The sequence below is a fragment of the Setaria italica genome, chromosome V, assembly GCF_000263155.2.
Source record: "Setaria italica strain Yugu1 chromosome V, Setaria_italica_v2.0, whole genome shotgun sequence".
Taxonomy (NCBI): domain Eukaryota; kingdom Viridiplantae; phylum Streptophyta; class Magnoliopsida; order Poales; family Poaceae; genus Setaria; species Setaria italica.
This window is the reverse complement of record NC_028454.1, coordinates 35,985,303-36,008,338: the sequence shown is the minus strand read 5'-3', so window position 1 is coordinate 36,008,338 and position 23,036 is coordinate 35,985,303. Positions and strand designations below refer to the sequence as shown.

The 23,036-nt window shown below is 48.4% G+C and overlaps 4 protein-coding genes and 1 long non-coding RNA gene across 7 annotated transcripts; 2 read left to right on the top strand and 3 right to left on the bottom strand.

Moving 5' to 3' along the window:
• Positions 1–2,933: 2,933 nt before the first annotated feature.
• Positions 2,934–4,423, bottom strand: LOC101766525 (transcription repressor OFP1). The gene has a single exon (XM_004969795.3). It carries the CDS (start codon positions 4,220–4,222, stop codon positions 3,221–3,223), a length of 1,002 nt encoding a protein of 333 aa, XP_004969852.1. The 5' UTR covers positions 4,223–4,423; the 3' UTR covers positions 2,934–3,220.
• A 1,479-nt stretch (positions 4,424–5,902) lies between these two features.
• On the bottom strand, positions 5,903–10,358 carry LOC101766115 (GTP-binding protein At2g22870). The gene is made up of 4 exons (XM_004969794.3): positions 9,803–10,358; positions 8,871–8,940; positions 7,881–8,043; positions 5,903–6,474 (listed from the first exon to the last, which is right to left on the bottom strand). The coding sequence occupies exons 1-4, from the start codon at positions 10,296–10,298 to the stop codon at positions 6,256–6,258; spliced, it is 948 nt and encodes a 315-aa protein (XP_004969851.1). The 5' UTR covers positions 10,299–10,358; the 3' UTR covers positions 5,903–6,255.
• A 581-nt stretch (positions 10,359–10,939) lies between these two features.
• On the bottom strand, positions 10,940–13,025 carry LOC101765700. The gene is made up of 3 exons (XR_001163985.2): positions 13,011–13,025; positions 12,542–12,919; positions 10,940–11,240 (listed from the first exon to the last, which is right to left on the bottom strand). It is a non-coding gene; the product is annotated as an uncharacterized LOC101765700 (long non-coding RNA).
• Positions 13,026–14,774: 1,749 nt separating this feature from the next.
• LOC101764900 (E3 ubiquitin-protein ligase MARCH2) lies at positions 14,775–16,496 on the top strand. The gene is made up of 2 exons (XM_004969791.4): positions 14,775–15,266; positions 16,023–16,496. Exons 1-2 carry the CDS (start codon positions 14,980–14,982, stop codon positions 16,237–16,239), a joined length of 504 nt encoding a protein of 167 aa, XP_004969848.1. The 5' UTR covers positions 14,775–14,979; the 3' UTR covers positions 16,240–16,496.
• Positions 16,497–20,678: 4,182 nt separating this feature from the next.
• Positions 20,679–22,489, top strand: LOC101763947 (pathogen-related protein). Of its 3 annotated transcripts, none has more exons than XM_004969790.2 (3): positions 20,679–20,985; positions 21,054–21,577; positions 21,949–22,489. In XM_004969790.2, exons 2-3 carry the CDS (start codon positions 21,087–21,089, stop codon positions 22,145–22,147), a joined length of 690 nt encoding a protein of 229 aa, XP_004969847.1. In that variant the 5' UTR covers positions 20,679–20,985; positions 21,054–21,086; the 3' UTR covers positions 22,148–22,489. The 3 variants fall into 3 exon arrangements, with proteins under 3 accessions (XP_004969847.1, XP_004969845.1, XP_004969846.1); XM_004969788.4 differs by having other exon boundaries at positions 20,690–20,985; positions 21,093–21,577; XM_004969789.4 differs by having other exon boundaries at positions 20,704–20,985; positions 21,093–21,524.
• The last annotated feature ends 547 nt before the right edge of the window (positions 22,490–23,036 follow it).

The window sequence follows — 23,036 nt, the reverse complement described above, 5'->3', positions numbered from 1 at the left end:
GTTAGCAGCTTAATGATCAGTTCAAAGTTCAAACCTCGCTTCTCTCACTGGATCTCCTCTTTCGCACGCATGGCTTAGCTTGGGCACAAGATTTCCCGTACGATCTTATTCCGAAAAAACAAGAAACGTGCGCACCATTCGACGAACCTTCCTCGCTGCATAATCATAGATCTTCTGGCACCTATTTATCTCCCTCGATACCAATGGACGATGCATCGATCTTATTAGAATAGCCATGATGAGGCGGCGGTCATCTGTGCTGCTGAATCATCACGAACAGCGGGGCACTGGTAACGCAACAACACCTGCAGTTGCAGAGGCGACGAAAGAGGACGGAGGCGGTGGTTCGGCACGATAAGTGCGTGTCACGACGACGTACGTGGGTACGTAGCACACAACTCATGCTCATGATCTATCCATCGATCCCCCAACATGGAAAAGACAAAACACAACTACACACTCGTTCGTACAGCTAGGCCAAATTTAAACACGCGTAGCTAGCTTAGCTTAGCTTACCTAATCCGTAGATTCTCTCTACTCTATAGCACGCTACTACTAGCCAGCTGCCGTGTTTTTCCCTTGTTTCCAAGTTTTTTTAGGAGGGAGGTACCGTGGTTTCCTCTTGCCAGTACGACGTCGAGAGGGGGAGATGGAGGAGCCCCGTGCCCCATCCTGCGCGTCGATCGCCACGTGTTGGACGCTGAAGTGGAGCGAGCTTCGTGCCCGGTTTCGTCGCGGGGCCACGGGCGGCAGATCGAGGGGGGAAATTTCGCCCGGGGCCGCCGCCGAGCCAGCTCTGCCTCTGCTCGATCGCGATCGCCCTGCCCTTCCGTGGAGGAATCTTTGTTGGGGGCCGGGCGTTCTTGTTGGCGCTTGCATCCGCACGCCCACAAATTCCGAGGCAGTTTTTTAGTGTGTTTTAGGGAGGTCTAAAAGTGTTTAGGGCTGTTCCCACCGCCGTAGACACGCGTGCTACTACTACTATAATCCTACTACTTGTTAGACGCAACAAGGCGAAGCAGCCGTTCCAGACTGTCGATGCCTCGATGCTTCATCAATCTCGTAGTTGCGCACTCGTCGTGCAACGAGATATCGCAGCGCATGGGCACTGTAGCGCGCGCCGTAGTACTGGCAACTAGCTTCCCTGTGCCCGAAGACGAGCGAGCATGCAGGCGCGGCGAGTTGGTGCGCCTTTTGGAGGCTTTCGGCGCTCTCCACGGCCGGAACCGAGCGTGGACAGGACGTGACTGCGGCGTCGGGATACCCGGGGCGCGGCGGGGGCCAAAAACATCCCGTCCGACAGGTCGCCAAAAAGGGCACGGGCGGCAGGGCCATGCTTCGAAACGTCAGTCATGCCCTCCGGCCTTTTTCCGCACGAACGGACACACACGGAAAACCGAACGCAGAGCGCCGTCACGTTGCGTGCACTGTTCTCGTAAATCTCAGGTGCTCACGCCGTCATACGCTGTGGTCGGCGAATCGCCAGGCCGTAGACGCCGCACGACTACAGGAGACACAGTTAACCGCTGCCCTGATCCCCGTATCTGATAGACCCTGTAGCGCGACGTCGCGACATCGAATGCATGCATGGGACAACGACGAAGCCTACGTGGCTAGACGCGGGGAGGGAGGGAGAGGGCGCTGATTAGCACGCGCCGCGGCGACAAGACGCGACGGGGTTTGGCAACATTCTGGGGTGCGTCACGTCTCGGTCGATCACTCGATCGATCGATCGGCAGCGCCCGGACGGGACGGGGCCTGGGCGCCTGTGTCCTGGCCTCTCTGCTCGCTCCACGCCGTGTGGCGCCGTGCGGTCGCGTTGCGCGAGAATCGCGAGCGCACTGGCGGATCGATCCATCCATCAACGGATCAAGTGGGCAGCAGCGGCACCAGGCAGGCACGGGCGCGGACAAGCGCATGGAACCCATCCAATCTACTGCTCGGCGTCCGTCGTCGTGTCCCCGGCTGCCAGCGGCTTCGAGATTCAGAGCTGAGTGACGGCGTACGTTCGCGCGCGCGCGCAACCGGGCGAGGAAGCCGATGCCCCCACGGATCACAGCGCTCGCCGCGGCTGCCCGACCTAGTCAATCGGGCACGGCCTGCAGCCGATGGCGACGGACAAGAATCCCAATCGCGTCGAGGCGGTGTCGCCGCGGCCGGCCGGCTGCTTGGTTGGTGCGATGCGGTTCGCCAACCATTGAACCATCGCGCACAGATGGGATGGTGTGGTGGTCACCAACCGGGCCAACCGTCGCGCGCGCACATGGCTGCTCCGACTCCGAGCAGGGTCCTTTGCCGAGACGACGTCCCCGGAGCAGTAGCTAGCAACGTTCCCAGAGCAAGCACGCACGACGGCCGGGAAGAGACCTCCAGGCACTATCATATTTCCGGTAATGCCTGCGGCATACGCCTACGCCTGGGAATCGAGATGATGAGGTTCCCAGCCAGTTTTGACACTTTTGGTTGTTTTGTTTGCCGGCTACTCCTCCACGTTTTTTCTATTCCCGCGTTGAAGCAGGGTCAGACGGAGCGCAGAGTATGTTCTTCGTCAAGAAATGAATTTAGTACGCTTCGTCGCCAATGATGCCACATGCACTTGGGATTATGAATCCGTTTTCAATCATTTGCGTTTCGTCGCGGAGGATATTTGTTTATTCGGGACTTGGGGAAGGCGGGCGGCGATGGAATAGAAAATCGAGTCAAATGCCCGGAGGATTTCTGGACCGTGTTTTTCAGGAAATGGTTCTTTTTGTCAGAGTCGACGGCTACGATGAGATGGTACAGACTGCAGAGTACAGATCATCGCTAATCCAAAACTAGTATATCTAAAAAGGTGTCATCAAAACAAATCCATGTTTTTTTTTTGGAACCACAAATCCATTTTTCTCAAAATGTGATGAACATTCACGAAATGCTCTAAGCTACAAAGTCCATTATCCACAAAATGGAGAAGTATTTACATGCTACGCGCTCAACAAAGCCCAAAGCTCACACAAACATTAAGGAGACTAAGAAAGATTTACCATCAAAGACAGAGACTGCAGAACAGAGTCGAATTAAGCAGTGGTTAGCAGGCCAAGGACGACAGAGCCAAATGCACGTACGCGCGGAACAGAGCACACGCACAATTCTAGTGCCATTGCTTCGGTTTGACAAAGGTTAATAATCCTATCAACATCACATCGGCGCGCCGGCCGATCGTCGCGGACACGACAAGAGCTCATGGGCAGAACGTCTCCCGCACGTCGGCGAACGCCGCGAGGATCGCCGGGTAGTGGCGCGGGGAGTTGAGCACGAGGTACGTCTCCAGCAGCCGCTCCGCGCTGTGCTCCCCCTCGCCGGCGTCGCCGACGTCCCCGCCCGCCGGCCACTCGGCGATCATCTCCTGCATCGACTTGCGGAAGTCCTCGTACGGGTCGGCCGACCGCTTCACCACCGCGAACCCGCCGTCCGTGGCCGCGGACGCCGTCGAGCCCCGCGGCAGCTCGAAGCTGTACCGGCAGCTCTGGGACGCGCCGCGCCGCGCGCGGGCCGGCGGCGCGCGGCACGGGCCCGAGACGGAGGCGCGCGCCATGGTGTTCTTGCGCGGGCAGTTGTAGAAGTCGGACGAGTCGGAGGAGAAGCTCCGCGACGAGAAGAGGTTCCTCGAGTCCTCGTCGTACTCGTCGTCGGAGGACGAGCTGCTGACGAGCAGCCTGCGGGACGAGTGCGTCGACAGCCGGCGCGACGAGCCGTTGGCCCGCTCCTTCCACCGCGCCACGGGCGGGAGCGGCGGCAGGTGCGCGACGAACGGCGAGGACGGCGGGCACTTGCGGCCCTCCCAGTCGCCGGCCCCGACCCGCCGCTCCGCCTTCCTGTCCGCGGCGTCGAGCGGCGGGAGTGGGAGGAGGGACGGGTCGGCCGCGTCGACGGAGCGGCGGCCCGCGCAGTCGATGGTGATGTGGACCAGCGGCGCGGCGCGCGGCGCTGAGAGGGACAGCCTGCGCTCGACGATCCCACCCCCGGGCTTCTTGCCGCCGCCGCCGATGCCGAGGCGGGAGTAGGACGGGAATGCCAGCGGTGGCGGCTTCGCCTCGTCCTCGTTCTCGTTCTCGCGGCGCTTCCTGCCGCCCCCGGCGCGGCGGGAGAACACCGAGAGGATCGCCGCGAGGCGGTGCTTGAGCTTCTTGCGCCCGGTGCCGGCGCCCGCGCCGGAGCCCTCCATCGCCTCGCGGAGGTGCATGTGCTCTCTGCTCGGCCGCTCACGCGCGTGCGCTCTCGCTTTCGTCTATCGCGCTCGCGGCGTGGGTGTGGACTGTGGAGAGAGGGCGAGGCGCGCGCGCGGGAGTTGCTGTTGGTCTATCGCCTTCGTGCCGGGCTAATGCGGCCTCGCGCGCGGCGGCTTTAACCGCCCGCGCCGCGAGCTAGCAACAAAAAACTGCCAGGTCCGGCCGTCCGGCCGTCCCGGGTTGTGGTGGGGGCGGGTCGTGTGGTGTGGTGGTGGGGTTTGGGGCGTTGGGCTCGGGTCGTGGGCGCTCGCTGTGGCTGCCTCTCTGGCGCGCGCGAGAGAGATGGCCGATGGGGTCAGGGCCGATGGGGTGGGTCTCTACTCCACGCGAGATGGCCGATGGGGACAGGCATCGGCACGTAATGACGTAACGAGGTAGTGGGGAGATGGCCCGAGACGGGGGCCGTACGGCTACGACGTCGTCCACGGGCGGCGCCGGATGCCGTGCTCGCTGTATCCCGGATGCGTTTACTCGGCTTTGCTGGGCCTGGATTTAGCTTACGAACAAGGAATACGTACAAAATTGGTTCATGCGACGCTAATGTCGCCTTGTTACTTGTGCTGCGTCGCATGGTGTGTGCGCGTGTGGTGGCTCTCGCTCACTTCGCTCGTGAGCGCCGAGCTGCGTGCACGTGGAACGCTCGTGATCCAGTAGAAAGTAAGGGCTCCTTTGTGAAAGAGCTACGTACATACAGCTCTGTGATCGTAGAGCTGGTGGTGCCAATTGCCAAACCAAACACGGTGCAAGGCAGGCAGGAGAGGAGAGTTGGGTCGCAGCAGCACAGTTTGGGGAAAGTAAAAGACAAGATCAGCTACATGCTTTCCGTGCGGCCAACTACCCTTTTTCTGCAAGGCTGCAACTGCCCCAGATTACTGTGCATGACCGCGTTGAAAGCCGGCGAGTACCGGGCATTGACTACGGCAACTCCACTCTCGCAGCCTCGCAACTGTACACCACTGCCCCCAGTACAACTGTCCAGTATACTGGCGCGTAGTAGCTTTAACGTACCACAATACTACGTAACTGAAGCGTTGAACAGAAACTGATCGCTTACGCACGGCGCGACCGGAGCATAAACAACGCCTCTGTTAGCAACTTAGCATGCTGTTCCTCCTCCATGGCTCCATGGCGTCAGTACGCGCTGATCGCATTGTTTACCGGCGAATGCGTGCTCCAGCTGTGGTTTGGGCAGCTGAGCTGTTCTCTTGGATTACACAAGCATCTATCGCGTAGACGGCGCACGGCTTTTGAAGACCTGGCCTGGCCCTAATGAGGACAAACAGGTGTTTTTTTAGAGGAAGACACGGGTGTCAGAGCTAACAACTATAGTAAAACAGAGGACAGATGGACTACTGAAGCCTATGATATCCTCATGAGTCTCAAAAAAATTACAGCGAAGCTGGCGTGTGATTATATATGGCCAGCATTCTGAATCAAGGCTTACCTGTACCGGGCCACCGGCTCTTTGCTCATTTCTGTTGAGATAAACAAGTCACGGTAGGATAGAATAATGGATCCCAATAATGTGGCGCTCTCGACACATTCTGTACACCACAAAGCCACATCGCTTAACGGGTCAAGGCCCTTGCATCTCCTGCCAATTGTACGCTGCAGGGTCCAAGGGAGCACACAAGTAACAAACAAAAGAGTGAGATTCCCGCTGATGATTAGCTGACACCAGGGTTTATTATTCCACATCATACAGAAGCCTATAACAGGAGAGAACAATGGGAAAACGTTGGGATTGTACGTGTACACAATAGAAAACCCAGGATCAGCCGATTTTAACGCCTTGTCTGTACTCCCAGAGTGTTGATTGGGTAATCATGTACAGGGGGGCATATTGGACAATCAACAGCTCAAAAGGTGGATTAGTTGGTGCGAAAGGCCTGATTGCATAGGTGCCGGCTGCCGATGCATCAATTGAACCACAGGGGCCTTGTATGCCATTTCGGTTGCTTCGGTTCGGTTTTCTTGTCATGGCATCTCAATGCTTGAGCCAATAATTCCTAAGCTGAGACATGTGCAGCAGTATCTCGTCACGGCCCTGGTTGGTCACGCTGCTTGTCATGATCCAGGGAGGTGCCGCCTCGAAGTATTCACGGATCAGACTCTGGAAAGTTTCCACGTTTTCTTCCGGTCTCCTCCCTCCATTTTTCTTCTTCTTGCGTTTGTCACATTTTGTGAACACCAGTGTCATGGGGACCTGAACAGATTGGGCATAACATCATTAAAACTGAACAGGTGCCAGATTTATTGCTCAACAACCTCCAAATTCCTCACATGGAAAAACAGTAATGCTTGTTTGATGCAGAAGTGATCGCGCATTGCTAGCTCGAAAACACATCAATAAACAAATTCGGACATCTTCGATCAGATTCAGATGTGAATGCATCAAAGGGAAAGAATACGCTGAACAATACTGCAATCTTGGATCTTGCCTGCTATTACCTGTACACAAGTCCATTCCATTACTGAATGTCAGAAAAGGTATAAGTTAGTTGGTGTACCCGGGACCAAGGTTCATACCAACATTCGTCGTCGTCCAAAGAGGATAATTTTGCACTAAATTGCAGAAAAACGGAACTGAGAGTAGGCCAAATAATGGTTCGTGGATAAGTGGAATGGAAGGCAGCAAGGACAGAAGAGCTTAAAGAGGTGGGACTGTTGATTGATATTGACTGGGTAGGACATGCGGTCCAGGGTTTGAGTTCAGGCTTGGTTGGTGGCTCAGTGTGGGCACGGCAGCACTGCAGTGTTACACAAAGAATGAACTAGATCTATGTCCAGGACAGGAAAAGAAAAAAAACGAATGAATCAATACTTTTTCAGACCTTTTTAGTACAGTGTACTAACCTATACGCAGGACTTGTTGCCAGAACCTTTTTACTTTGTGTAGCCTTAGAAATTTCAAGAATGAGCTAGGGGAACTGGAGTTAAGCTGCACTCTGCAGACTTGGTTGGGTCTTGAAACGGGTAGCACTAAATACAAACAGCAGGTTACATCATAAGCCCAGTGGCAAAGTGCAGAAACAAAGGAAGCCCGTTGCAGTTATGCCCTAAATTACTGAATGATTTCATGATAACAAAAATCCTTAGGACTTGCTAGGCTAAGAACTTGTGTGACCTAATAAATCAGTAACAAATCTTTTTTTGCTTGGTGCCAGAACAGAACCATGCCTTCCGAGTTCTGACTGAAATCTCAAGAAAAAGATAGATTGTTGCTGTATAAAGTCTAATACAGTGTTGTAGTTTGTTCTATTGGAACACAAAGAAGATTCAAGTGGACAGGTAGTCAGGTACGCATCTTCAATTGTGATGGGCAAATAAATCACTAAATCAAAGTTAACTTTGAGTAACAAGAACAAGACAAACAGATAGCATCCATACACATTGCAAGCATAAAGCTAAAAAGATTGTCACCAAATCTGGTTCAGCTAGAATCATGCATGCACTTTCAACTTGACAAACTGCAGCAGCCTTATTTTCTATTGCTGAGATTAACTAGATTATCTTGTAACAATATCAAAGAGCCCTACCAATGCATATGGATAAGAATGATGGTATAATTACTTCATAATTGTGGTTCAGTTGTTTGAGAAGTATGCTTACCTTCTTTTGACCAAGCCAACTAGCATAGTCAAGATCAATCTTCTTGGCAGGTATACTTGCATCTATAAGAAGAAAAACAGATACCAAATTCTCCCTACTGAGAAAGTAATTTCTAGTAAATTCATCCCAATTTGTACGAGCTTCCTGTGGCGCAGAAGCATATCTGTTCAATACAAGCTCTTGTTAACGTGAGAAGATGGAGAATATTTCACCTAAAATATATGCTCTAACCCATGAGATGCATAGTTGTTTTCCATAGTCGTAAATTCATATCTAACTGTTATACATGTAGTAAAAGATGGTTATTTTGATTTAACTTGCACAAATCTAGCAGCACATAGTGGCGTAGTGTTTTTCACATTCAGATCAAAGCAAAGTAAAAATATTAGAGGCACACATTTTCAGTTAATACCATGAGTCTGTAAAACAACTTCTAAACTTGCTAATGGCAATTAGATAATGTAGTGTTTTCACATGTAGATTGAAGTATCAAACCATATCAATTTCATGCAAATACTAGCACTGCTTCCAGGGGCGAAGCCAGGTCAGGTGCTGCCAGGCTGCAGCACCCCCCTGGCCTGTGTACCTCAAGCAAACCCTTCTGTGTATTATGTCTAAAAACAGCTAGGCAGCCAAACTTAAGCACATAAGCACTCACCATGCCATTAAACCAACTTAACTTTCAAGCCCTGAACTTTATGCATAAACTCAGGCACAAAGTACACTCCTTGGCTCTGCCCCTGGATGCTTCATAGGCTTATCCAATAAGAAACTCTATCCTACTAGATTCTTGGATGGACTACTCTGTTACCAGGTCCATTCCAGTAACATTTGCAGTAGCAAGGCATGGAATAGTAACTTGTGGATTAAACATGTAACACTATGTGCTACCTAATCCGTTCCTATGTAAATACATTCACCTACATGATTACGGAAAAAATATTTGGAAATCTACTAGTAAAACTGAAAGTGTGCCAGTCAGTAGCTTACCCATAACCAGGCAAGTCAACGAGATACCAGCTGTCATTTACTTTGAAATGATTGATACATTGGGTCTTCCCTGCAATTATAAAAAAACAACAAAATTAATCAAGCTTCTTTGTACAGTTACTGATGTTAACTTTCTTAAAGTCCTGCTGTACAGCTGCAGAATGTCTCCAAAGTGTAAAACTAAAGGTGCACAAATGCTCAACCAGAAGATTAGGTCGTGAATTTGCAGAGATACTTTTTAGAGATAAAATTGGTGCCAGATAGCACAATTTCATGGATTCTAGAGATAATTATTATCCCTAATGAGACAGTTTTATACTCTCACATTGGAAGATAGCTCTTAGAAGTTAGAAGTAAGAAGTTAGGGGAAAAGGAGTCTCAGGTTCTAGCTTAAATATAATAATAACTCGTAAGAGTTAAATGAGTGGACACATTGGTTGGCCAAACCTTCCAAAAGATCAACATTAGCTTGAAAGAAGCAAATCGTATTAAGATAAAGACATAACAACACATATGCCCAATTGACCATATTAAACCAAAGGGGGCTCAACAGGACAATCATAACTCATAACCAGTTATACCTGCTAACAATAATCGGAAGAAAAAATGAAAAAAAACCCTGCTGTTTACATATAACTACAAAAATCCTGCAATAATTAAATCGCAGGGACAAAGGGTTATCTCAATTCCACAAAAAAAAAACAATTCGCTCTAACACAACTGCGCCAATTCACAGATTCTCCCGACCTTTTATCAACTCTGACAGTAGCTACAAGGCTACAACTAGCAAAACCAAAGCACTATCAGCTTCAGATTCACCTCCTCACCAATTAGGACCTATGTTAACTACTGGAGTAATTTCTAAATCCTAAGCTCGATAACGCTACAGGCAGAACCGAACAAGGCAATAACCCTGGCAAAGCAAAACCTACCAGGCTTCTTGGAGGTGAGCGCGAGGCGCTTGCGGCGGACGAGCGAGTTGAGCAGCGACGATTTGCCAACGTTGGACCGCCCAACGAGCGCAAACTCCGGAAGCCCGTCCCGGGGACAGTCATCGGGACGCACGCTGCTCTTCACGAAATCCGCGTTGACAACCTGCGCATCGCCGCGCGCGTACGGGCCTAGCACGATGTTGGAACCCTTGAGGACCCGCGCGCTCACGGCCTCCTGATCCCCGGCATCCACTGTCGCCCCGGGAGGCACGAAGAGGCGGTCGAGCGGGAGCTTGACCTGCACATCCCCGTGGGGCGTCCCCTCGTTGTCGGATTGGTCGACGATCTGGGGCACCGCGAGGTGGGAGAGCGCGCAGAAGCGGGGCGAGATGGAGAGGTGGCGCGGCAAACGCGAGGGACGGAGGAGGGTGGAGGTGGAGGTGTGGGTGGAAGGAAGGAGTACTAGGCGGGGGAGGAGGCGGTGGTGGAGGAGCATGGCCGCCGCCGGCGGTCGGGGGTTTTTCGGGGCGGGGGAGAAGTGTGCAGCGGGCGGCGGGGTTTGGGGAGGAGAGTGGAGTGAATAGCTTGGGAAATGGATTGGGTGGGACCGGGAGGGAGACGGTTGGAAGCCGTCCGATCGGAAATCTGACGACAAATGTTTTGGTGGAAGACTATTTTTGTACATTGGCTATTTGTCTCCAATTCCTTTGTTACGTACGATAGATAAAAGTTCCTAGGTTTGTCACAACATTATTATAGATAAAAGTGCCTAGGAATATTTGTATCTAAAGCCAAATACATATTTGGAAAAAGAAACTTAACTGACAATTAATCAAATTATACACAGGATTAGTGTCCAAAATCTGCATTTCAAAGATCTTTCAATACAACATCTAGAAATTGGTGACCCAAGTATTCATTTAAATTTGTTTCCAAGTCAAAAACACGACTTCTAAAAGAAGTTCAGAGCATAGGAATCTCGAAGCATAGACCATACCTTTTTTATCGAATTTTTCCATGAAGTTTAGTCATGTGTGCTTCGAGAATCGACTTATGAAAAAAAAAATCAGTCTCCACGGGACAGGGTCAGTGAGGCTATTCGATTTTACCAAAACACGGTTTCAAGAGCTTACTGAAGAACCAGAACCCACAAGCACAACCACAAAATTACATACTCTCCTTTTGGGAGGAAAAGAATAATGGATGCCCATAGGCATAGTTTGACATAAAGATGGTACATAGGTTCTTGAAAGAAACACTTGGAACAAAGCACAACAACTTAAAAAAGTGCTTACAGAAAACTGAGTATAATTATGTTTCTCATGTTGAAATTGCCAAGATCTGGCCAAAACATTTATTTCTTGAAACAAAATGAGCATGATTCTTCAGGTTACAAGAACTTCCTCAACGGTCTTCCCGCATCCTCATCTTGCATGTGCTGCAATATAGAAAGTTTCAAAAGTAAAAAAGCAAGTAGAGCTTCATTTAATTTCAATTGGTCATCTCAACTGAAAACAGGCGAAATTGACTTAAAAAATATACTTCTGAAGTAGTCTTTGTTTACTAGCATAACCATGTTCTGAATATGAACATATTTGCAGATATGATATATTAGTGTTGTAATGGTGTAAAAAAAATGTAAATCCAAAAGCTTGCTTGCAAGTTCTAACATGCTATCAAGTTAAAAACAAATAAAAGATAATGAGCGTGTTCCTAAGAAAGAACTGAAGTGAACGTGAATGCACTGCTGTCCCTTAATAGATGACTCTGCTGTAGGTTGTTTTCAGTTTCTAATTCCATGATTTTTGGAGAAGCTTCATTTTGAAGTTAAACATGTAGTAAATTATAATGGAACAAAATAAAGTAAAACAGTACATTCCATATACAGAATAAGCTCTAAGATTATTTAGTAATTCTCAAGGGGTGTCAACAAGGATGTGGGGCTATATTCCATCACCACTCCTCATTAACTCAAATTGTGAAGCCTTGGCGAAAATTAAGTGTGAATTCCCTTATCCCCCTCCTAATCAAACTGCACATGGTTGTTTCATGAAGATACTGAAATGATGACACTCAGATGCATTTTGGAAAAATCATTCCAAACCCTGGCTGAAATGGAAACTGCTGAAACATAGTAAGGACAGAACTACATGCTTTAGAAAAACAATCCTCCGGTTAAAGTGGGAAAGGAAACTGACCTTATATGCTTATTCTAGCTGAGCTACCTAACAAGATAATTTACAGTAATGATGCTGAAACGTGAAACCAACAAGAAACATTTTCCTATTCTATGTATCCAAGTGGCCAATAGACTTCCACTTCCCTTTCGGACGAGGAATCGGCTAAGCCAGTGAACAATCATGTATACCATCCTAAGCAACGATTCACTATTTTTAAATGCAGCAATTCACAATTTCTTCGACAAAAATGTTATGGTTCTAACTTCTAAGAACCAGACAGTGCAATGCTATGATGTTTTCACCTTCTTAGTAACAAACTAATACCAATAACTGGATGGACTCAACTCTCAACCTGATGTAGAGGCCATTCTCATAGCACCAGAAAACCACTTTAGCAGTTCACTTTGGATGAAAGAAAAAAATGGGGGGAATTAATCATTCTCATTCCACCGCAACGAATGGGCGTTGCCTCCGGCACCAGCCCGATCTGAATCTAAGAGATACACCCTAACAGCAACAAGGAAGGGGATTCATGGTGGGGGAAGGGAGGCGTGCGTACGAATTCGCGAACGATGCCCTTGTAGACGAGGATGGGGACGGCGAGACCGAAGAGGCCGACGACGGCGAGGCTGCGGCGCGTCCAGCGGAAGTTGAACTCGAGGTTCTCGCGGCCGGCGTTCCACTCCTCGATCCACCGGTTCTTGTGCACCTCCATCCCGCCACCCATCTTCTCCTTGACTCCTCCCTAGCGCTGCTCGTCGGCGACCGGTGGAGAGACCTATGCGGCGTCGGCGAATTTGGTGGTGCGAGTGCGACCGTGCAAGGCCGTCTTTGTTCGGGTATTTACAGATAGACCCCGAGTGTTGTGTTATCTTTTACTTTCACTTAGTAGATCATTCTGGTGCTAAATGAGACCTTTCTTGCAATATTAGTGTTACTACAAGGACGAAAAATGGATTATGGAGCAGTAGTAGCGGGCTTGAGAAATTGCGAGCAGAACCTCGATAAATGTAGTAATCATACTGTACCTGTAGGGACTCATCCCATCCGTCTCCGGTCTCCTTTGTCTACAATTTCCAGCCCTGCCCACCCCTTCCTCTCTCCCCGTCGCGTCTTCTCAATTAGCAGAGACGGAGATGGCATCTGGGGCGGCGGAGAAGGGGAAGGCCCTGGCGGATGCGTCGGAGTCAGCGGCGGAGAGCGCGGCGCGGCGGGCGCGGGAGTGGACCACGTGGGCGATGAAGAAGGCCAAGGTGGTGGCCCACTACGGCTTCATCCCCTTCGTCATCCTCGTCGGCATGAACTCCGAGCCCAAGCCCCGCCTCACCCAGCTCCTCTCCCCAATCTAGGCCGGCCAGATTGATTCTCGTCCGGTGCTCCTCGGTCGCCCCGATCCGCACCGCACGGACGCGCGCGCGTTCGGTTGCTGTAATTTAGTCCTGCATCTCTTCTGGCTATACATATTTGTATTTTTACCATTTTCTACCCGTCTGATCTAGTTCGATCTCAATTTAGTTGTACCACTGAGTTCGTGATCAAAAGGTTTTGAGTCCAAATCTTGGAAATTGATCCATTTGGAGCTCTAAATATTAACATTGATCTTTTGTTTGCCTTCACACTTATATTTGCGATAATGCCAGAGCCTAGGCATTCGTTTCGGGGCGGACATATTATCTTACAGTTTGTCACCCATCTGATGATTTCGTAGTGACACTACAGATTCCTCAGTTTTCGCATTTCAGAGTTTAATTTGCTCGGACATGTAACATTATGTTTCTGGGTTGTAGCAAAATCCAATCACAAATCTTTGCTTCTCAATGGAGGTTGTCGGCCGCCCTCAGGACTTCAAGGATGGTTAAGAATTCAGCTTCGTTTGGACACATGAGAACCTTTTCCATTCCATGGGAGATCGAATTGATTCATGTGAAATTCCTAGTATATCTCGTCAATGTTTTATTATATGCTCCTCCAAAACTGGGTGATCTCCTCATGGTCCTATATGTTCTCAAATTGATTGGTTTTTCGCTTTGCGAAACTTTGTATTGCTAGCTGTTTAGGTGGATCAAACATGAAGGAGCGGTCTTTAGTGGCAAGAATGTTGGTTGACAGGTTGAGTAACATGGTTTCTGAATGAGGCTGGCCACTCAAATAGTGGTCATCAGACTTCGAGCTCTCATAACATTTTAGGTGAAAATGTTCTCAAGCAGAGAAACATGGACATTGAACAGAGATGGAGAAAAGAAATGCTACATACGTAAAGCGCACTGTACAGATCATGAAACGGTTTGAAGGGTTATAGTCCTCGTGCCTCCTTCACAATCCAAATCAATCCTATTTATTTTTAGCTTAAAATTATATATTATTATGGTTCGATCCTTTAAATTTGTTAGGCTAGATTTGAGGACCGTTTCCCAATCCTACCTCTGTCCCTCGAAGGATCATATACCTCGCCGCTCAAACGCGCGCAAGTCTCGAGCGCTTTACCAACAACCGAGAAAAGCAGCTCTCCTACAAACCGAAGTGTGCATCGTACCGACGGTAACGTGACGACTGACGACTTCAAGAACGCGCGGTGCTCACCGGACCGCGGCAGCCGTACGCCGACGTGCAACTCGAATCAGACGAGCTCGGTCAGCACTCATCGGTCACGAACAAAAGAACATCCCGTGGCGCGTCGTGCCAAGCCGGCGGTCGGCACATACGCACGCTGGTTAACCTATGCGCGCGTCGGCATCGTCCCAAATCCGGTGCCGAGCGCGCCCGCCCTGCCGTGCAGGTGCAGCGGCCGGTTGCTCGGCGCTTCCCGCGCCCGCATCGAACGAAGAACGGAAGAAGCCAGACCAACCCAACCAGGGCCATCCACGCGCCCCTTGCCTTCTTTTATACCGCCCGCCCCCTCCGCTCCACCCGCCCGTCCCGCCCTGCCCATTGCCGTAGCCTCCGTCCGAAACGGCCGCGGCCGACACGCGCCCGCTGGCCTGACCCCGGCCCCCACGCATGCGGCGAGACGCCGTCGCCGCCGGGCCCACGGCGGCAGGCGCCTTGCCGCCGATCGCCGCCACCCCCGTGCTCCCGGCGGATGCGGTGGTCATCGACGTCGAGGGGGCGCCGCTGCCGGCGGGGGGCCCTGGGACGGGGTGCCGGATCTGCCACCTCGGCCCCGAGGACTGCGTGTCGGCGGCGCCGGGGTCCGAGGTGATCCGGCTCGGCTGCGGCTGCAAGGACGAGCTCGGCGCCGCGCACCGGCAATGCGCCGAGGCGTGGTTTAGGATCAAGGGCGATAGGTATCTCTCGCTCTTCCCTTTTTCGGGCCCCGTGTCGCCTGCTTGTTCCGATAAGTGTGATTCCATTTCGTAATGCGGCATAGGTGTTTGTTGTAATTCCCTGGTGATATTCTGGCAGTTGCGCTTGGTAGCGATCTGCAGGTTTGCATTGGAGTCTCGTTCATATGCTTGCTCGGTTGTTCTGAATGGTTATAGGGTCATAGCCATTTTCTTACCAAGTTCGACCATGAATTGAACAATGCTGCTATCTTACTGCTGTAAAATTAACATGCTTATATACGATCAACTGTGTGTCACTTTGACCATCTGAACTGGTTCAGGATTGGTATGGAGCATGTATTCTAACATTGCTTAGTGTCCAATTGCATATCTCAAGAAAAATAAAAATTGAATACCTAAGGTAGCACCCTTGTTTTTGCGAAAGCGTAGATCGGTAGATGGCAGAGTTAAAGCAAAGAACTATTCGTGCGCCGATGCTGGACTTCTGCTTTTCAGCATTTGTGTCGGTGATCTGTGACTGTCTCAAGCTTTTGCTTTTATGTCACCTCACATGAGTTGTTTTCCTTTGAGATTGGAGTATCCTGACATTGCTACAAACCGAATTGATCTAGCCAGGTTTACTTTCTAGTTAGCAACTAGCAGCACTTTCCTCTGCTTATAATCTTCTTATTTTCATGGTCTCGTATTAGTTTGTTGTCTGATGTCTGCAACTTGTATAAAGTAACTAAGAATTTAAAACCTTCAATTACTATGCAGGCGCTGCGAAATATGTGGTTCAGATGCCAAAAACATTACTGGGTTGGAAGTGAAAAAATTCATGGAGCAATGGCATGGCCGAAGAGTGGCAAACATCCAAACAACACAGGAGAGAGAAAGTCATTGCTGGAGACAGCAGCCTTTCTGTAATTTCTTGTTAGCAAGCATACTGATTATTTTCATGCTACCCTGGTTTCTCCATGTAAATTTATTCTGACTTTGCTGCCACTATTGGGTCATATGAATTCACGGCTTGTTAGCCCAGCTACCATTCAAAGGATGGATTGTGTAGATATTTGTAGGCAGAACCACAGCACAGCTCCTGAAATATATATTTTTTGAAATTTCCCATTTTGATACCTTTTCTATGTAATTATTTTTAACCAACTCAAGACTACTTTGGCTTGGACGCTTGAGGACATTGTGAACTTATAAACAAAATAAAGTGCAGGACGATGATTACTGAGAGAAGAATTCCGGTAATATGAGACTTCCGATTTGAAAGCATGGCACTGAGTAATTTATTTTTGGGTCAAGGAGTTCTGTTTGAGGTTCAGAAACGTTGACTGTTGATGTGCTGCCATCTCCATTGATTTACTATTTTGTTCTGTATGCATGAGGATACAGGTTAATATCCGAAGAGATGCATGGTTTCAGGGGCTTTCGCAGGTCGTTGGACAGGCAATAAGGGTCTAGCAAATGAACTATAATTCCATATTACATCGCTGTAAGTGTTTTTTTTACGAATGTTTGGTCCAATGGACCGGTCTGTCTAACTGACTTGTTTAGCTTACATATTATGAACCTGACATCTTTACTTAAAAGGACCTGCTCTTGTTGTGTTTTACTTTGCTTCTATGACTTGACTTCTTCATTCTGTGATTCTATCTTCATTGCTGACACGAGAGAATGATCATCTTTGTTCTGAAAGCGAGGTAATGGGTGTTGTAGATATAATCCAAATGTCACTCTCCCTTACCAGAAAGTTGGGACTATGGTAATTCCATATGAAATCTTATGCAATTTTTCAATGCCTTACCTAAGCATGTTGACTTTCTTTATCCCTTTTGGTTTCTCTTTTTAGTGAAATTATGGCCCATGCTGGTTGTAAATCAAGAAAATGCAGGCATGCGTTTTTTTGCTGCCATCTACCAACAGGTATTTGCATTTTACTCTCAAATCATCCCAATGATTAGTCACAAATCATGAAATGTTCTGTCAGTAAACGGTAGCTAAGAACTCTCCAGCTATCAGAATGCTCAACTTCCAAAGAGGTGTCATTAAATCAACTTAAAAAAAAGAAATATGATTTCCGACTGGCATCTCATACATAATATCTGCTTAAAAAAGTATGTAATCTTGTTTTTCATCCCTTCTCTGTGATAGTTTGATGTAGTTTTACCTTATTGTGAGCAAGGCTCAATGTCTGAAATCTTCAGTAAGTCACTAATGTGCACCATCTTGACACAAGTGATTTATTTCTTTTTGCATCATAACATTAATCCTGATTCTTAGAATTCAGTCAATTGACCATTAAGCCTAACATTTTTCCCACCCCAACAGAATCGGGAGCCGTTTAAAAGAAGCAACATAAATGAATCATTCATTAATCCAAACCATGCAATTCGTTTATTGGGTAGTACTAGAACCCTTAGTACTGCTTATTGCATCTCTCAAGTCTGGTTGCACTCCTGAGATACCTCCATATGAAAATGTATGATGCTATATTCTACAGCTTTTGTTTAACAGTATCTACCGTTCCTGACTTGCATTTGTCTACTAAATTTTGGTAAGACACTATATTTATAGGTCTTATGACTGCAAATATTGGTGTATACAGTTTTGTTGCGTGGCACTGAGATTGCTAGTTTTGTGCCTTGCTCCAAATTCCAACCAGCATATTTAGTTGTAGCTGATGGACAGTTTTCCAGAGCACAATCGTCATACTTATTAAGCAACACCTTTAGTTTGCAGACAACCTATTAACCTGTATTCAGATACCTGCTCTTTCTTATATGCATCTACTGAGTCAGTTTAGTAGCCTTCATTTTTGCTTAAGCTGACGGCAGCCATTAGAGGAGTGATCTAAAGAGGATTGAATAGTGCAGCTTGTAGTATTTGCAATTTGGAACCACTATATTATTTCACATTATTTTTTATTACGTGCAAACAAAACAATTATTTCAATGGGAGTGTCAGGCAATCACTATTATTGCTGGAAGGGCAATTTCCATGTTCTATCACACTTTGCTTAATCATCATAGTCAATTCTCTAATTGATGATATCGTGAGTGAAGTGGACCATTTCTAATTATTATTGCAGTATGATGTATGCCACTAACCAGACGCAGAAAGATGGGGCAACAAATGATCAATTATACAGGCAAAAGAGGTCGTGAGTGGCGTAGAGCTAGAACGTAGTCCAGACAAACAGTTTTGTGTCATGCTAATGCTCCCTCTCCACATCATCACATTTCACATGGTACTTGGAATGATAAGATATAACTTTGTGTATTTTTAACTAGGTAGGACAACCGGGCAACCGCCAGGGTCACAGAGCTGCATTATTTTCAACTGTGGCGCCTTATTTCAACATTAGACTTCTTTTTTCTTATATTAACACATCGTGTAAAACATTGCTTCATGTACACAGTAGTGGGACATGAAATCATTTGAAACACTCTTCCACGTTTGCTTTATTGCAAAACTAATCATGAGAAGAATGTGTGCTAGCATCATAGTAAATTACAAATGGAAAGAGTTTAGTGACAGTCCTACCAAATTGAACTGCTTGAGGGTGAAACTTAAGGGGATATGTAGACTAGCCATTCTTGTCTGTGCATAGTTCTATATGGTTTCAGTGTGAAATCTTGGCATTTATGTTTGATTTGCTATTTCTTTCTCCAAGTCTGCCTTGGTTAAGGAATTTGCTTGGTATCGGTTGCCTTCTTAGATGTCTAATAAGTTACTGATGGTAAAAGTGCGTTGTACGTCATAACGCATATGTATCGGTTCCCTTGAATATGCATAGTAAGCTGTAAATTCAGATTTAATACTAACACTAGTCTCAGTGGAGATTTCATCAAGAGTTTCACAACCATTAAATAACATGCCACATCAGGTCATTATGAGGAGAGAGGAGAGGGAATTTCATCATATGTGAGAGGAGTTTCATCACCATGAAACCCAGCAGGCACAGTTACTTAGTTCTCAGTCTTGGTAACTGTGTTAGGAAACTGTGCACTGATATTAGTAGAGATTCATTTTTTTTGGGGTCTATACCAATGCAACCATCATTTGACAAAGGGCACACTTAATCTTGATGATGCTTTGATTCTCAGTTCACCAATGAGGAGCGAAGACCGGCCATTGCGTTTGATTAGCCGCGCCTAGCCGCCTACCCCACATGAGGCCATCATTAATCAGGCTGCTAACGAAGCTATCAGCAATCCGATTAATCTAACACGATCTGAAAGAGCTTAGGGACTAGGGGCCTCTCTGCTTCCAGCGAGAAGAATAACCGCTCCACCCATGCTTAATCTTTCGTGGCAGATCAGTAGGCACGGCGTGATGCATGGAAGGAAGAAGATAGAGAAGCCTGACAATACGAGGTGACCGGATGGTACGTACTAAACTATACTGTCATTGATGACGGATCATTGATTTGATGAACGAAGCTGCGACAGCGATGGCACTGGGACTGGGTACATTCCTGACGACCTCTTACAAGGAAAAGTCAGCCGGTTTGCATTGAGAGCTTCTATATCCATCTCAACGTATAGGTCTAACTTGGAAACTCCAATCCCTGTGGGATCCATCTCAACATATAGGTAATTCATGAGGATATAATTTTAATTATCATCTTAGTTTTTAGTGGGGTTTTCCATCCCTAGGTTTTGCTCCCCCTTGCTTTCAAAAGGTGCCGTAAAGTGTATTGTGTTTGGTTAGAACAACTTTTTAACCAATGATTATTTTATCAATAAGTTTGTTCTTGTGACACAAGATAATCTTATAAGATTACTCCCTCCTAAGACTACTCCCTCCGTTCCAAATTCTAGGTCATTTTAACTCCTAGACATACACTATATCGGCGTGCAAGGAGGGAGTAGTTTTTAAAATCACTTACGTATCAATATATGAATATACGCACGCACACTTTGTCTTTATTTTCTTATGAGCAACTTCAGATTATTGAGTTGTGGTACCTTGATATCGATTGTCACGTCTTCTAGTGCTAAAAGAATAATTAGCCGAATTCAAAACTATATCACGGGTGAATAAGTTAACTAGCTATGAGAAAACTACACTACTACACAGCTGTCCATCACCGCGACCTATCAAAGTATCACTGTTGGTCCAATAATTGATGGGGCTGTCAGTCGTTAGGACCACGGCGGTTTGACCCAATGAGCCGGCAGTGAAGGTACTCGTAACACAATCCATCCATCTCCGCAGTAGATGAACTCTGGTGTAGTAGTACAATACAAGTAGAATACTGCAACCACTCCCGGTCACAAAGTTACCTTCCGTCTCACGTGGAATGCGGCAACCACTAGCAAATGATGCCCATGCACTGCACCAGTGCACCTGATAGTAGACACACAAAGTCCAAACGAAACGGTCACGTAGACTTACACTTGCCTATAAGTGGGTTAAATGGTTCCAGTACAACGTTGATCCAGCGATTTCAATTCAGAGCACACGCACGTACTGACGTACACACACCCCCTTTAAAAAACCCCCGCCCGCATCCGTTCCGTTCCACGGCGAGCAAAAGCGCACACGAGATAGACAAAGCCACTCAACAGCGCGCGCGTTCCAGATCGGTGAGATGGACTCTTCCGGGGGCGACCGCTACAGGTCTCACCTGGCCGGCGAGGGCGAGAAGAACACCGTGTGGCGGCACGGCGCGCCGCCCACGTACGACGCCGTGAACGCCCTCTTCGAGGCCGAGCGCACACAGGTTCGTTCGCTGCTTTAATCGCTCTAGTTTCTTCTTCTTCTTCTTCACGTGTGCACATGCATGTCCAGTCGTAGCAGCGATCCATCTCCCCTTGCAAACGCATGCAGGAGTGGCCGGCGGGGTCGCTGGAGGAGGTGGTGCAGAACGCGATCAAGACGTGGGAGATGGAGCTGTCGCACAAGGCGCGCCTCTCGGACTTCAAGTCGGTGAGCCCGGGGCGGTTCACCCTGTCCGTGAACGGCGGCCGCGCGCGGAGCGGGGAGGAGACGCTGGCCGTGGGCAGCTACAACGCGCTGCTGGACAGCCCGCTCCTGGCGAGTGCGGGCGCGTACGACGCCGCGGCCGAGACGTTCGCGTCCTCGCACGACCTGTTCCGCGCCGCGTTCCCGCGCGGGTTCGCGTGGGAGGTGCTTGGCGTCTACTCCGGCCCGCCCGTGATCGCCTTCAAGTTCCGGCACTGGGGGCACATGGAGGGGCCCTACAAGGGCCACGCCGCCACCGGCGAGAAGGTCGAGTTCCGCGGCGTCGCCGTCCTCAAGGTTGCTGCGTTTCCTTTGCCCCACGCGCCTTATCAGTTACAGGCTAATACTAGGTTAGCGCAACTGCAAGATACCTATACGCACAAGTAGCGATCGGAAGTCAGGATCACGTGTTGGTAGAAATATCGTCTCCTCTACCTCTTTGCTTTACGGGATTCGCCACTCTCGTCCCCTTTTCCTCAGTTTTCTTGAGCGATCTCCTTTAACCCTTTCTTTTATGGCTATGGATCGTGATCAAAATCAAATTGATCGTTTTGTCATTTTCACCCAAATCTGATATACTCCAATAGCAAAGTAATAATTGCGCTGATCCTTATCTCTTCCTTATTTGCACCACAAATCAAGCAAAGGAATAAAAAGCCAAAATTGGACAATGTCAAAAGTTTTCAGCCTGTCACTGACCTGCTACTGTGTGTGTGCGTAGGTGGACGAGCAGCTGCGGGCGGAGGACGTGGAGGTGTACTACGACCCGGGCGAGCTTTTGGGTGGGCTCCTCAAGGGCCCCAAGGTGGCTTCCTCCGAGGAGGAACGCGGCGAGGTGGTGCTCGCCGAGAGGCTCAGCGAGGCGGCTACCGTGTCGGCGTCCGGTGCTGACCCGCCACCGCGAGCCTGCCCCTTTCTAAGCTCCGGGAAGCCGCAGTGATCAGCCAACCAAGATGGCGGCCTGGCGAATAAAAACGTGTCCAGAGTCTGTGAACCTCATCGGGGTACTGTACTGCATTAATTGTTGTTTCGTGATCTGAAGAAATTTGGACACTGGAGGACTCCTGGGAAGAAGGACAAGCCTGAAAGTGAAGTTGATCGTGTTGTGTAATATTCGTTGAACAACAAAAAAGAAGTTGATCGTGTAGTGTTAGTGGAATAGTGGTAGTGTTTGTTGATTGCTCTTTCGTTGTTGGAAGCCGTCGCCTTGGCTTATCTAAGTACCAGCAATAATGTCAGCTTTGTGGAAAAGATTGTTTGTCTGCCGGCTTAAAGTTTGTGGAAAGTGAAATGCGTTCCCCAGTGATTCGGAAAGAAAAGAAGTGGCACGGATGAAAGAGATCCATCCAAGGTATCATCGAGATCGCAACGTTCACCACTTCGACGATAAGTTTGGATTATTGACGCATGATGTCTCAGCTTGTTAGTTTTACGATTCAATACCACGGACCGGACGACCAATTCCTAACCTTTGCTTGGAGAAAAATGAACGCACTGAGCTCTGGCACGATTTTATGTCTTTTTTTTTTGCGGGAAAAGAGTGCTTTCATTTCATCAAGACACACGATTTTATGTCTTTATACATTTTGCATTGAGATGCTTTCTACGATTTTTACGTTTAAGATCCTATGTCTCCAATCCTACTTAAAATGTCTGGTCCAATCACTACGGGAAACCTTAAATTCGCCGAGTGTTTTTTTTTGCCGAGTGTTTTTTTTCGGACACTCGGCAAACAAGCTCTTTGCCGAGTGCCAAGCCAAAAACACTCGGCAAAAAAAAAGTATGTTAATCGGCATAGACAGAGCCTAG

Coding starts and splice junctions, on each gene's coding strand:
- LOC101766525 (XM_004969795.3), bottom strand. CDS start 4,222: ATGCACCTCCGCGAGGCGATGGAGGGCTCCGGCGCGGGCGCCGGCACC.
- LOC101766115 (XM_004969794.3), bottom strand. CDS start 10,298: ATGCTCCTCCACCACCGCCTCCTCCCCCGCCTAGTACTCCTTCCTTCC. Junction 8,941..9,802: donor GCTCACCTCCAAGAAGCCTG/GTAGGTTTTGCT, acceptor TTATAATTGCAG/GGAAGACCCAATGTATCAAT. Junction 6,475..7,880: donor GTTGGCTTGGTCAAAAGAAG/GTAAGCATACTT, acceptor CAATCTGTTCAG/GTCCCCATGACACTGGTGTT.
- LOC101764900 (XM_004969791.4), top strand. CDS start 14,980: ATGCGGCGAGACGCCGTCGCCGCCGGGCCCACGGCGGCAGGCGCCTTG. Junction 15,267..16,022: donor TTTAGGATCAAGGGCGATAG/GTATCTCTCGCT, acceptor ATTACTATGCAG/GCGCTGCGAAATATGTGGTT.
- LOC101763947 (XM_004969788.4), top strand. CDS start 20,854: ATGGACTCTTCCGGGGGCGACCGCTACAGGTCTCACCTGGCCGGCGAG. Junction 20,986..21,092: donor TCGAGGCCGAGCGCACACAG/GTTCGTTCGCTG, acceptor AAACGCATGCAG/GAGTGGCCGGCGGGGTCGCT. Junction 21,578..21,948: donor CAGTTACAGGCTAATACTAG/GTTAGCGCAACT, acceptor GTGTGTGCGTAG/GTGGACGAGCAGCTGCGGGC.